The following is a 15,291-nucleotide window of genomic DNA, read 5'->3' on the forward strand; positions in this document are numbered from 1 at the left end:
CCGGTGGGCTGGAAAAGGTGGATACAGTCCTAGGAAAGAGTCTCCTAGGACTGTATCCACCTTTTCCAGCCCACCGGAGCACCGGAAAGCTGAACTCATTTATGCAGGATAAGTCATCAACTGCCGAGCCGAGAAGTTCGTAACGAATCGAATTTACTGTAAGTTCGCTCATCTCCAGTCCTGGGTTCAAATCAAGGACAACATCTGCAAGGAGTTTGTATGTTCTCCCCAAGTTTGCATGAGTTTCTTCCGGGTACTTCGGTTTCCTCCCACACTGCACGTACATACTCATAGGTTACTCTAGATCAGTGTTTCCCAACCAGGGTGCCTTCAGCTGTTGCAAAACTACAACTCCCAGCATGCCCGGACAGCCGTTGGCTGTCCGGGCATGCTGTAAGTTGTAGTTTTGCAACAGCTGGAGGCGCCCTGGTTGGGAAACACTGATCTAGATTGTCAAACCAATGGGGATAGGCGCTAATTTGATTGATTTGAGTGAGGAAAATGTGGGCCATATAAATAAAAAAAAAAAAAAAAAAAAAAAAGAAAGAAAATAAATTGTTCTGGAGTCTTTACCGAAACAGGTGACTTAATTCATTGTGCTGCCCCTCAGATCAGTGGAAGAGCATGTCCCTGGCCCTGAAGAATGCCGGTCACCTCCTGGTTCCTGTCCAAGAAAACCTTATAGATGCCATATGGACAGACCGCCCTGAAAGACCCTGCCAGCCGCTCATAACGCTGGGGCTCAACTACACAGGTTTGTATAAAAGCGTCCATCCATTAGGTCACTTCCCTTAGTATATGTTCACACGATTGTCATAGTTTTCATTCATAATTGAATCTTCTTATTATAGATCCAAATGGTCACCGACTAACCCTGTTGATTTAAAGGGGTACTCCACTGGAAAACATTTTTATTTTCTTTTTTAACCCCTTAAGGACTCAGCCCATTTTGGCCTTAAGGACTCAGACAATTTAATTTTTACGTTTTCATTTTTTCCTCCTCGCCTTCTAAAAATCATAACTCTTTTATATTTTCATCCATAGACTAGTATGAGGGCTCTTTTTTTGCCCGACCAGTTGTCCTTTGTAATGACATCACTCATTATATCATAAAATGTATGGCGCAACCAAAAAACACTATTTTTGTGGGGAAATTAAAACGAAAAACGCAATTTTGCTAATTTTGGAAGGTTTTGTTTTCACGCCGTACAATTTCTGGTAAAAATGACATGTGTTCTTTATTCTGAGGGTCAATACGATTAAAATGATACCCATTATTATATACTTTTATATTATTGTTGCGCTTAAAAAAAATCACAAACTTTTTAACCAAATTAGTACGTTTATAATCCCTTTATTTTGATGACCTATAACTTTTTTATTTTTCCGTATAAGCGGCGGTATGGCGGCTCATTTTTTGCGCCATGATCTGTACTTTTTTTTGATACCACATTTGCATATAAAAAACTTTTAATACATTTTTTTATAATTTTTTTTTAATAAAATGTATTAAAAAAGTAGGAATTTGGGACTTTTTAAATTTTTTTTCGTTCACGCCGTTCACCGTACGGGATCATTAACATTTTATTTTAATAGTTCGGATATTTACGCACGCGGCGATACCAAATATGTCTATAAAAAATGTTTTTTACGCTTTTTGGGGGTAAAATAGGAAAAAACGGACGTTTTACTTTTTTATTGGGGGAGGGGATTTTTCACTTTTTTTTTACTTTTACTTTTACATTTTTTTACATTTTTTTTTACACTTGAATAGTCCCCATAGGGGACTATTCATAGCAATACCATGATTGCTAATACTGATCTGTTCTATGTATAGGACATAGAACAGATCAGTATTATCGGTCATCTCCTGCTCTGGTCTGCTCGATCACAGACCAGAGCAGGAGACGCCGGGAGCCGGACGGAGGAAGGAGAGGGGACCTCCGTGCGGCGTTATGAATGATCGGATCCCCGCAGCAGCGCTGCGGGCGATCCGATCGTTCATTTTAATCGCGAACTGCCGCAGATGCCGGGATCTGTATTGATCCCGGCACCTGAGGGGTTAATGGCGGACGCCCGCGAGATCGCGGGCGTCGGCCATTGCCGGCGGGTCACTGGCTGCGATCAGCAGCCGGGATCAGCCGCGCATGACACGGGCATCGCTCCGATGCCCGCGGTTATGCTTAGGACGTAAATGTACGTCCTGGTGCGTTAAGTACCACCTCACCAGGACGTACATTTACGTCCTGCGTCCTTAAGGGGTTAAATCAACTGGTGCCAGAAAGTTAAACATATTTGTAAATTACTTCTATTAAAAAATCTTAATCCTTCCAGTACTTATTAGCTTCTGAATGCTACAGAGGAAATTCCTTTCTTTTTGGAACACTGATGACATCACGAGCACAGTGCTCTCTGCTGACATCTCGGTCCATTTTAGCAACCATGCATAGCAGATATATGCTAAGGGCAGCATGGTGGCTCAGTGGTTTGCACTGCTGCCTTGCAGTGCTGGGGACTTGGGTTCAAATCCCACTAAGGACAACAATAAATAAAGCGTTATTATTATTATAATAACGTCAGCAGAGAGAACTGTGCTCGTGATGTCATCAGAGAGCATTCCAAAAAGAAAAGAATTTCCTCTGTAGTATTCGGCAGCTAATAAGTACAGGAAGGATTAAGATTTTTTAATAGAAGTAATTTACAAATATGTTTAACTTTCTGCCACCAGTTGATTTAAAAGAAAAAAAAGGTTTTCACCGGAGTACCCCTTTAAACAGATTTGTAAATTACTTCTAGTAGCCCCTTAAGGACGCAGGGGGTGTACCTGTACGCTCTTTTTCTATAACGCGGGGCCACGGCGTAGCGGGTCGGGCCCGACCCGTGGCTAATAGCGCCCCGCACTGATTGTGATGCCACGCGCTATTAACCCTTTAGACGCGGCGTTCAAAGTTGATCCCCGCGTCTAAAGTGAAAGTAAACTGCTCCCGGCTAGCTCAGCGAGCCGTTTGGGATTGCCGCAGGGAAATCGCCGCGTGCCGAACAGCTGGCGAACACAAGGTGGGTCCTTACCTTCCTCCTGCGTCGCCGATCGCCGAATGACTGCTCAGTGCCTGAGATCCAGACATGAGCAGTCAAGCAGCAGAATCATTGATCAATGTTATCCTATGAGATAACAAAGATCGATGTAAAAGATCAGTTAGTGCAGTATTATAGCCACTAGAGGGAGCTATAACTCTGCAAAAAAAAAGTGAAAAGGAAAAGTTAATAAAGATCATTTAACCCCTTCACTAATGAGAGTTTGAATCACCCCCCTTTTCCCATAAAAAAAAAAAATGGTGTAAATTAAAATAAACACGTGATATTGCTGCGTGCGGAAATGTCCGAATTGTAAAAATATATCGTTAATGAAACCGCACGGTCAATGACATATGCGCAAAAAAATTCCAAAGTCCAAAATAGCGTATTTTTGGTCCCTTTATATATCATGAAAAAAATGAATAAAAAGCGATCAAAAAGTCAAATGAGCCCTCATACCGCCCTGTACGTGGAAAAATAAAAAAAGTTTATAGGGGTCAGAAGATGACAATTTTAAACGTATAAATTTCCCTGCATGTATTTATGATTTTTTTCAGAAGTCCGACAAAATCAAACCTATATAAGTAGGGGATCATTTTAACCGTATGGACCTGCAGAATAAAGATAATGGGTTATTTTTACCCAAAAATGTACTGCGTAGAAAGGGAAGCCCCCAAAATGTACAAAATGGCGTTTTTTCTTCAATTTTGTTGCACAATGATTTTTTTTTCCTTTTCGTCGTAGATTTTTGGGTAAAATGTCATTACAAAGTAAAATTGGTGGCACAAAAAATAACCAATCATGTAGATTTTTAGGTGCAAAATTGTAAGAATTATGATTTTTTAAAGGTAAGGAGGAAAAAACCAAAGTGCAAAAAACAGAAAAACCCTCAGTCCTTAAGGGGTTAAAAAATCTTAATCCTTCCAGTACTTATCAGTTGCTGTATGATCCACAGGAAGTTATTTTTGAATTTCCTGTCTGCCTGACCACAGTGCTCTCTGCTGACACCTCTGTCCATTTTAGGAACTGTCCTGAGCAGGAGATAATTGCTATGGGGATCTACTTCTACTCTGGACAGTTCCTGAAATGGACAGAGGTGTCAGCAGAGAGCACTGTGGTCAGGCAGAGAGGAAATTCAAAAAGAAAAGACCTTCCTGTGGATCATCTTAATCCTTTCATTACTTATGAGCTTCTGAAGTTAAGGTTGTTCTTTTCTGTCTAATTGCTCTCTGATGACACGTGTCTCGGGAACCGCCCAGTTTAGAAGAGGTTTGCTATGGGGTTTTGCTTCTAAACTGGGCGGTTCCCGAGACACGTGTCATCAGAGATCAATTAGACAGAGGAGAACAAGTTTAACTTCAGAAGCTCATAAGTACTGGAAGGATTAAGCTTTTTTAATAGAAGTAATTTACAAATCTGTTTGACTTTCTGCCACCAGTTGATTTAAAAAAAAAATGTTTTCCAGTGGAGTACCCCTTTAAAGAAGCAATCTGCGATTTAATTTTTTTAGCTTATACAGTGCAGCATAGGCTATCATTACGTAAAGGTTCTTGTGTGGACCTTGTGCTTACCTGTTTTAGCTGATGTAGCAGATGTGTTTTCAGTCATACTGATTCTGTGTCACAACATAAATGATTTCCTAATGCGGCCTATATTTCCCATGAATCCTCTGCCATTGCAGAGAGGGAGAGGGTGGAGTCTCATCACTGCAATTCACATAATGCGACCAACCAGAAGCCAAAGCTGCTGAGACTTAAAAGTGGGTTAAAGTCACTTTACTTTGTGTGCAGTTTATTTTTAGAGAAATATTACCTTGAGGAGAAAGTGATTTGACCTGTAATCACAATTGAGGTGTTTTATGAAAGTTTGAAGTCTTCAGGCTGTGTTCACCTGTTGCATTTTGGGATGTTTTCACGATGTATTTTGCAGCGATTTTTCTAAATTGCTGTAAAACGACAAGTTTTTACAGCGATTTCCAAGCAGAGGTTTTAAAAATAAGGTAGGTATTAAAAACATAATTTATATTTTGAAGATTTTCAGAACTTCTTATGATTGAGATTTGTTTGTGTAAAACTAGAAATCCCCTTGAAGAATTTGTGACCGCTGTAGATGTCATGGCCGCCTGGTGAATGTTTTGCTGTATCCACAGGAATGTCCTGGCAGGATAAGGTTTTGGCGCTCCGGAGTAAGATGGCGGAGAGGAAGGCCTCGTATATCGTCCTGACTGCGTTGGACGAGGTTGCATGTAAGCAATGATATCACAATATATAAATGTCTTATCATTTTAGGATGTTACAGTATTTTGTCGCAGTGTTATAAACCAATCTAATGATAATGGGTTAATATCACCAATAATTATACTTATATTATATAACATTTATACATTAGTAAAAAGGAGAAACGGGGGGAAAAAATGCGGGGCGCTCCGTTGTGTAGTATTTAAACGCCAATGGAATGGTTAACAACTGCAAATACCCACCACCAACACCCAAGGTATTGTACTGACCTTCTGTAAGTAGACCTAGTCCCATGAGCTTTGAGGGTGTGCGGGAGGAGTTGTAGCCAGTTTGCTGCTCTGGCCCCTTGTATCCGTAGTCCCAAAGGGTACGGAGAGACAATAGCGAGAAAATCGTGCACTGGATGTAGTGTTGAATGAATTTCAAAGACCGCCAAGAGTTACACAGGACTGGTTTTTATTCAAAAGGGTCAACATGATACAGCTCAACGCGTTTCGGCACGCACTCGCGCCTTCCTCAGGTCCACAAAAATTTACAATCTGTAGTCCTGGTGGGCTTTCCTGTGTGTTGGCACAAGTGACCAGGTGTGGTTCAACGACGCGACCACACCTGGTCACTCGTGCCAACACACAGGAAAGCCCACCAGGACTACAGATTGTAAAGGCTTGAAAAAGGCTGCAGAAACGCAGCCGAAACGTTGCCTTGATCTAGATGGAATAAATGCTATCTAATATTTCACCTACTCGTGGAGTGCTGCGGTCTTCTTCATATATATATATATATATATATATATATATATATATATATATATATGTATGTATAATATTATACACACATGGACCAAATATGTGCATTCTGTTATTAGTGACCCCTTTAAAACACTAAGATTTACTAAGCAGAAAGTGTGTGTGGGGTTTCTTTTTAGCGTGTTTCAATTTTTTGTGATTTTTGCATTGGAAAACCTTGCTGTAAATAAAAAGTCCTGACGAGGTGACACCTTAAAGGGGTACTCCGCCCCTAGACATCTTATCCCCTATCCAAAGGATAGGGGATAAGATGTTAGATCGCTGGGGTCCCGCTGCTGGGGACCCCGGGGATCGCTGCTGCAGCACCCCGCTATCATTACTGCGCAGAGCGAGATCGCTCTGCACGTAATGACGGGCAATACAGGGGCCGGAGCATCGTTACGTCATGGCTCCGCCCCTCGTGACGTCACGGCCCGCCCCCGTCAATACAAGTCTATGGGAGGGGGCGTGGCTGTCGTCACGCCCCCTGCCATAGACTTGCATTAAGGGGACGGACCGTGATATCATGAGGGGCAGAGCCATGACGTCACGCTGCTCCGGCCCCTGTATCGACCGTCATTACGCACAGAGCGAACTCGCTCTGTGCAGTAATGATGGCGGGGTGCCGCAGCAGCGATCCCCGGGGTCCCCAGCAGCGGGACCCCGGCGATCTGACATCTTATCCCCTATCCTTTGGATAGGGGATAAGATGCCAGGGGCGGAGTACCCCTTCAAAGGGGTACTCCGCTGCTCAGCGTTTGGAACAAACTGCTCCGAACGCTGGAGCCGGCTTCGGAAGCTTGTGATGTCATAGCCCCGCCCACTTATGATTTCACTCCCCCGCCCCCTCAATGCAAGTCTATGGGAGGGGGCGTGACGGCAGTCACGCCCCCTCCCATAGACTTGCATTGAGGGGGCGGGGTGTGACATCATGAGGGGACGGGGCTGTGATGTCACAAGCTCCCGGCGCCGGCTCCAGCATAGGGAGCAGTTTGTTCCAAACGCTGAGCAGCGGAGTACCCCTTTAAAGGGGTACTCCAGTGGAATATTTTTTTTTTTTAAATCAACTGTTGCCAAAAAGATTTACCAATCTGTTTAACTTTGTGGCACCAGTTGATTTAAAAAAAATTGTTTTCCACCGGAGTACCCCTTTAAGGACCCTTGAAGCGCAACTGTCATGAACTTTTACTGCAATAACCGGCACACAGCATGTGTACTGTGTGCAGGTGGTTTGTATAACAACCTTTCTACCTAATAGTTCCCGGCTTTTATTACCCTAAACAAGGCTTTTTATGAAAGTCACGGACAGTCGGGTAGGCGTGGCGCGAGGTCCGCGATGCCCTGCCGCCAGCCATGCCCACAGACTTTAATTCAGCGCTGGGACTCTGTGTGATTGACACACAGGTCCCAGCGCATGCGCCGTTCATTTCTTCTAACGTGCGCGCCGCTGCGTAAAATGCTTGCAAGCGCTCGCTCCCCCAGCGAGCGCTCGCTCGCGCTGCCGTCTTTCTACTCAGGGCGCCTGCGCAGTGCTGCGTCCTGAGTAGAAAGACGGCGGAGGGAGCGAGCGCTTGCAAGCATTATACGCAACGGCGCGCAAATTAGAAGAAGTGAACGGCGCATGCGCTGGGACCTGTGTGTCAGTCACACAGAGTCCCAGCGCTGAATTAAAAAAATCTATTAAAAAATCTTTACCCTTCCAGTACTTTTTAGCAGCTGTATGCTACAGAAGAAATTATTTTCTTTTTGAATTTCTTTTTCGTCTTGTCCACAGTGCTCTCTGCTGACACCTCTGTCCGTATCGGGAACTGTTCGGAGCAGGAGAAATTCCTCGTAGCAAACCTATGCTGCTCTGGACAGTTCCTGAAACGGACACAGGTGTCAGCAGAGAGCTCTGTGGTCAAGACAAAAAAGAAATTCAAAAATAAAAGAATTTTCTCTGTAGCATACAGCTGCTAAAAAGTACTGGAAGGGTAAAGATTTTTAATAGAAGTAATTTACAAATCTGTTTAACTTTATGGCACCAGTTCATTTAAAAAAAACAAAAACAAAAATAAAGTTTTCCACCGGAGTACCCCTCTAAGATGGTACTGACATCATGTGCGCAATTTGGCACAAATTTTCTCATAATGTCCTATAATTGCGCAGCTAAACACAGAGAGACGTACATTAAAAAAAATGAAAAAATAAATACACGAAACAACTAGTAGACTGTTAATAAATCTGAGAGAACGTGAAGGCAAAACCCTAATACGTAGAAGGTTTTAGCACCTGACATCTTGGTAAATCGTATGTATCTGCGCAGTCATTGTTACACGTCAGACATGATTCTAATCTAGAGTCTCTTGCTCCATGTTCAGGGCTCTTCAATCTCCGAGGTTCAGATGTGGAATATAATCCGGTCTTCTTCACTTACGCCATAGTAGGGATGGAGACAATCAGGTGAGATCACGTGACCTTCTCATCGCAATAGAAAAGCTGGAGACAAATGATGTATCTGATCCACTACTTAAAGGGGTACTCCGCCCCCCTATACACCTTATCCCCTATATAAAGGACAGGGGATAAGACGTCTGATCGGGGGTGGGGGAGTGGCTGCTGGGACTCCCAGTGATCTCCAGGTGAGCCCCCCGGGGTTCTGGACATCCATGTCTATGGGAGGGGGCGGACGGCTGTTCTGAACATGTTCATTTATCTATCATCGACCTATCTACTATCTGTCTATCTCAGTGTTTTAAAAACAATGTACTTCCAGCTGTTGCAAAACTATAACTCAGACAGCCAAAAACATCTATCTATCTCATATCTATCTCATATCTATCTATCTATCTCATATCTATCTATCTATCTATCTATCTCATATCTATCTATCTCATATCTATCTATCTATCTCATATCTATCTATCTCATATCTATCTATCTCATATCTATCTATCTCATATCTATCTATCTCATATCTATCTGATATCTATCTATCTCTCATATCTATCTCTCTCATATCTATCTATCTATCTCATATCTATCTCATATCTATCTATCTATCTATCTCATATCTATCTATCTCATATCTATCTATCTATCTATCTATCTATCTCTCATATCTATCTATCTCATATCTATCTCTCATATCTATCTATCTCATATCTATCTATCTCATATCTATCTCATATCTATCTCATATCTATCTATCTCATATCTATCTATCCATCCCCATGTATCCATTATTCTAATTCTTTAGATCAGCTGGACACCAAAGATGTGTTCAGACCCTCATCCTCTGACATCCAGCTGTATGCAAAATTTAAGTTTCACTTATTTATTTTACAAGGATGATCTGAGAAATAAATGTCTCCGGCTTTTCTACCCTCAGGTTATTCATTAATGGTGAGCGCCAATCGGATCCGTCCGTCAGACATCACCTCCTCCTGGACGCCTCTCCCGCCGCTGAGTTCAGAATTCAGCTGGAGCCTTATGAATCTGTACTGAGCGCACTGCAGAATATATGTGCTGCGCTGCCCCCGAAGGAGAAAGTGTGGATCAGCGACAAGGCCAGCTATGCGCTGTCAGAGACCATTCCCAAGGTACAATCACTGTATACTGAGTTCTTTAACCCCTCCCCCTCCATGTTGTACTATTAGAGCACAGGGATAGCAGGGGCTCAGGAGCTGGGCCCGCATTACCTGCATTTGGTGTCACCTCTAAAATAAAGTGACAAGCTGCTGCAAAAGCTGGGATTGGGGTTGATTTATGAACAAGGCCATTTAACACATCGGATGCTGCGATCAATGCTGACCATGGCATATAAATCGTTAGAAAAAGGAAAGGAGGCTCCTTTGTCACCCTATCAGAGACAAACCTGATTACATATCCAGAGCTCCCTCTGGTGGCTGCAGATATAGACATACTTTTTAACCCCTTCACGACGAGCGACGTACATGTACGGCGCCGCGCAGTGTCACTTGGCGCGCGGCGACGTACATGTACGTCGCGGGGTTCCGGGAGCGCTGCGTCACCGGTAGCGGTGATCGGGCCGGGATGACTGCTGTTATCTAACAGCAGGCATCCTGGCACACCGCTGAGGGGGGTCCTGAGACCCCCCCATGACCGCGATGCGCGCAAATCGCAGGTCAATTCAGACCTGCGATCTGCGCGATTCCGGGTCATACGGGTCACTGGTGACCCGGAAAATTAGAGGGATCGTAGGTGTCCGAGACACCCTCGATCCTTTTAAAGGGATAGGAGTTTGGTGGCAGGGGTGCCACCCCTCCTATCCCTGCTATTGGTCGGCCGAGCGACCAACCGATAGCAGACCGGGGGAGGGGGGGGTTAAAGTTTGGTTCCCCCGCTTTGCCCACCTATCGGTGTCCGGGCAAAACGGGGGAACCGTCCAGGGAAGGTCGGCGCCGAAGGTCCTTACCTGGATCCGAATCCCGGAGCGTGATCCTCCATGCGGGGATCCCCCACGTGCGGTGGCGGCGGCGGCTTCCGGGTCCTGCTAGGTGAGTTGTTTCCTAGCAACATCCGGAGGGCCACAGTTTACAGTTGTCTCTAAACCGTGGCCCTCCAGATGTTGCAAAACTACAACTCCCAGCATGCCCAGACAGCTGTTTGCTGTGTGGGCATGCTGGGACTTGTAGTTTTGCAATATTTAGAGGGGTTCAGGTTGCAGATCACTAAGTGGTCTCAAACTGTAGCCCTCCAGATGTTGCCAAACTACAACTCTCAGCATGCCCAGACAGCAGTTTGCTGGCTGGGCATGCTGCGAGTTGTAGTTTTGCAACATCTGGAGGGCCACAGTTTTGAGACCACTGGACAGTGATTTACAACTTGAACCCCTCTAAATCTTGCATAACTACAACTCCCAGCATTCAGGAACAGCATAAGGCTGTCTTGGCATGCTGGGAGTTGTACTTGCGTGCCTCCAGCCATTTCATAACTACATCTCCCAGCATGCCCTTCCGCAATCAGTACATGCTGGGAGTTGCAGTTTTGCAACAGCTGGAGGCACACTGGTTGGAAAATACTGAGTTAGGTCATAGAACCTAACTCAAGGTTTTCCAGCCAGTGTGCCTCCAGCTGTTGCAAAACTACAACTCCCAGCATGCATGGTCTGTCAGTGCATGCTGGGAGTTGTAGTTTTGACCCCCCTCCCATGTGAATGTACAGGCTACATTCACACTGGCGGCAGATTAGTGAGTTCCCCGCTACAAATTTGAGCTGCGGCAAATTTTCCGCCGCAGCTAAAACTTCTAGCGGGAGACTCAGTGTAATCCGCCGTCAGTGTGAATGTAACCTAAAAACACTACACTACACTAACATAAAATAAAGAGTAAAACACAACATATACACACGTACACTGCCCCCCCACCCCCCCCCCCTCCCCAATAAAAATGAAAAACGTATTGTATGGCAGTGTTTCTAAGATGGAGCCTCCAGCTGTTGCAAAACAAAAACTCCCAGCATTTCTGGACAGCAATTGACTGTCCAAGCATGCTGGGAGTTTAGCAACAGCTGGAGGCACCCTGTTTGGGAATCACTGGCATAGAATACCCCTATGTCCACCCCTATGCAAGCCCCTAATTCAGGCCTCAAATGCGCATGGCGCTCTCACTTTGGAGCCCTGTCGTATTTCAAGGCAACAGAATAGGGTCACATATGGGGTATCGCCGTACTCGGGAGAAATTGCCTAACAAATTTTGGGGGTCTTTTTCTCCTTTTACCCCTTATGAAAAGGAACAGTTGGGGTCTACACCAGCATGTTAGTGTAAAAAAATAAAAAAAATTACACTAACATGCTGGTGTTGCCCTATACTTTTCATTTTCACAAGAGGTAAAAGGGAAAAAACGCCCCCCAAAATTTGTAACGCAATTTCTCCTGAGTACGGAGATACCTCATATGTGGGCGCAAAGTGCTCTGGGGGCGCACAACAAGGCCCAGAAGGGAGAGTGCACCATGTACATTTGAGGTGATTTGCACAGGGGTGGCTGATTGTTACAGCGGTTTTGACAAACGCAAAAAAAAAAACCCACACCCACATGTGACCCCATTTTGAAAACTACACCCCTCACGTAATGTAATAAGGGGTGCAGTGAGAATTTACACCCCACTGGTGTCTGACAGATCTTTGGAACAGTGGTCCGTGAAAATGAAAAATTTTGCACAGCCCACTATTCCAAAGATCTGTCAGACACCAGTGGGGGGTAAATGCTCACTGTACCCCTCATTACATTCTGTGAGGGGTCTAGTTTCCAAAATGGTATGCCATGTGGGGGTTATTTTGCTGTTCTGGCACCATAGGGGCTTCCTAAATGCGACATGCCCCCCGAGCAAAATTTGCTCTCAAAAAGCCAAATATGACGCCTTCCCTTCTGAGCATTGTAGTTCGCCCACAGTGCACTTCAGGTCCACTTATGGGGTACCTTCATACTCAGAAGAGATGGGGTTACAAATTTTGGGGGGTCTTTTCTGCTATTAACCCTTGCAAAAATGTGAAATTTGGGGGGAAACCCACATTTTAGTGAATTTTTTTTTTTTTACATATGTAAAAGTCGTGAAACACCTGTGGGGTATTAAGGCTCACTTTATTCCTTGTTATGTTTCTCAAGGGGTCTAGTTTCCAAAATGGTATGCCATGTGTTTTGTTTTTTCTGTTCTGGCACCATAGGGGCTTCCTAAATGCGACATGCCCCCAAAAACCATTTCAGAAAAACGTACTCTCCAAAATCCCCTTGTCGCTCTTTCTCTTCTGAGCCCTCTACTGCGCCCGCCGAACACTTTACATAGACATATGAGGTATGTACTTACTCGAGAGAAATTGGGCTACAAATAGAAGTATACATTTTCTCCTTTTACCCCTTGTAAAAATTCAAAAATTGGGTCTACAAGAAAATGCGAGTGTAAAAAATGAAGATTGTGAATTTTCTCCTTCACTTTGCTGCTTTTCCTGTGAAACACCTAAAGGGTTAAAACATTTACTGAATGTAACATAGCCATTGGCGCAATTCTGGTGATCAGCAGGTGCTCAGCTTTTGGAGCTTCCACCAATTGTATATTAGTAGCATATTTTAGAGTGGTGTTCCCTAATCAGTGTGCCTCCAGCTGTTGCAAAACTACAACTCACAGCATGCCCGGACAGCCTTCGGCTGTCCGGGTATGCTGGGAGTTGTAGTTTTACAATAGCTGGAGAGACGCCTCAATATTTTTTTTAATGTTTTTAAAATGGCAAAAGTGACATTTTCTATACTTTCTTCTGCTCCCTGCACAGACTCAGCGATACCTGTCTCCGTACACACCTGTATGTCTCTCCAAAGCTGTGAAGAACGCCACGGAGGTAGAGGGCATGCGGAGGGCACATGTGAGTACATCAGGACTAGTGTTGAGCACGAATATTCGTCATGCGAATTTTTATCGCGAAAATATGGGCACTTGGCGATTTCGCGAATATTTAGAATATAGTGCTATATATTCGTAATGCCGAATATTCGTGTGTTTATTTTATTTTTTTTCACATGCAAATGTTTATGCAAATTTTTATGCAAATTTTTCATGCGAATAGGGGTCTATCACATGGGTCTGTTTTTTTTTTCACATGCAAATTTTCCATGCAAATTTTCACATGGAAAAAAAAAAAAGTGAATGAACATAGCGAATATGCGAATTTCGCGAACAAGGATGAATAATCGTCAATATATTCACAAATTTGAATATGGCCCCTGCCGCTCATCACTAATCCGGTTTTGGGTACGGGGAAAAAAAAAACGGACAAAAGCGAACAAGATGCAAAAAGTGCACAACCGGATGCATCTTTTGGCGTACGGTTTTTAATGGAGAGTCAATGCGCACGGTTTTCAATACGGTTCCGGACGGTTTTCAAATTGAAAACGTATACGGGAACTGTATTGCAAAAACGTGGCGTGAATGCCGCCTAAGGGTGCATTCACATCACGATGTTACCATCCTACTTCTTCTCACGATTTTTAACTTTGAAATCGTACAAATCTGCGCGCCAAGTCGTATCCATTGACTTCCATTCATTAACGATAGACAACAAATGCATCAGTTTTGATCCGCATCCGATTTTGCACGATTTAAGATCGGAGGTAAAATCGTGGTTGACTACGATTTTTCGTCCAGATTCCAAATCGGATCGAAATCTTGGTCCGATTTTTTTATTTATTTTTTTTTGTATTATTGAGGTCTATGTAAATCGCTTGGAATCGTGTGACTGTGCGATTCTGTCAGATTAATCGCACATGATTTTTTTTGTACGCGTGCGCAGTAGACTTCAAAACACGTACACTTCAAATATATAAATCTTTATTGCCATTGGCATTCTTATTCATTTTAAAAACAGGATCAGATTTTTATTGAAAATCGGATGGAATTTTCATCTGTACGATTTTTGGATACGATTTTTAAATCGGATAGCAAAGAAAATTTTACCTACGATTGTATATGATTTTTTGCAATCCGATTTTTACGGTCCGATAATCGGATGGTTAAATCGTGATGTGAACCTAGCCTAAGCCAGTGTTTTCCAAACAGTACGTCTCCAGCTGTTACAAAACTACAACTTCCAGCATGCTCGGAGTTGTAGTTTTGCAACAGCTGGGGACACACTGTTTGAAAAACACTTGACTAAGCAATGACTCTGGATCTGACATGGTGGCCATATAGTCTTCTCCAGGGCTTACTGCCTCTCTCCAGTAGCTACTGACTATTCTAACTAGAGATGAGCGAAATTACAGTAAATTCGATTTGTCACGAACTTCTCGGCTCGGCAGTTGATGACTTATCCTGCGTAAATTAGTTCAGCTTTCAGGTGCTCCGGTGGGCTGGAAAGGGTGGATACAGTCCTAGGAAAGAGTCTTCTAGGACTGTATCCACCTTTTCCAGCCCACCGGAGCACCGGAAAGCTGAACTAATTTATGCAGGATAAGTCATCAACTGCCGAGCCGAGAAGTTTGTGACGAATCGAATTTACTGTAAGTTCGCTCATCTCTAATTCTAACACCTACATCATTGCGTAATTTCGGTTTCCTCTTGCAGGTGAAGGACGCCGTTGCTCTTTGTGAGTTTTTCAACTGGTTGGAAAAAGAGGTAAGTTGTCACGTGCATGGTTGTTTTATCTAATAACACGTTCTGCTTCTTATATTTACTACAGTAAAGAAGTTAAAGGGGTACTCCGCTGCTC

The 15,291-nt window shown here is 43.7% G+C and overlaps 1 protein-coding gene across 3 annotated transcripts in view; it reads left to right on the top strand.

Annotated features, from left to right (window-relative positions):
* XPNPEP1 (X-prolyl aminopeptidase 1) overlaps window positions 1-15,291 on the top strand; it is a 53,706-nt gene that overhangs the window by 18,971 nt on the left and 19,444 nt on the right. For all 3 annotated transcript variants that reach the window (XR_008846046.1, XM_056528974.1, XM_056528975.1), the window contains exons 6-11: window positions 611-754; window positions 5,225-5,320; window positions 8,458-8,539; window positions 9,468-9,678; window positions 13,363-13,452; window positions 15,147-15,197. Coding sequence is in view for 2 of the 3 variants with exons in the window: in XM_056528974.1 (XP_056384949.1) it covers window positions 611-754; window positions 5,225-5,320; window positions 8,458-8,539; window positions 9,468-9,678; window positions 13,363-13,452; window positions 15,147-15,197 (674 nt within the window). In the remaining variant the exon portion in view is untranslated. The remainder of the gene's footprint in view (window positions 1-610; window positions 755-5,224; window positions 5,321-8,457; window positions 8,540-9,467; window positions 9,679-13,362; window positions 13,453-15,146; window positions 15,198-15,291) is intronic.

The sequence above is a fragment of the Hyla sarda genome, chromosome 7 (assembly GCF_029499605.1).
Source record: "Hyla sarda isolate aHylSar1 chromosome 7, aHylSar1.hap1, whole genome shotgun sequence".
NCBI lineage: Eukaryota > Metazoa > Chordata > Amphibia > Anura > Hylidae > Hyla > Hyla sarda.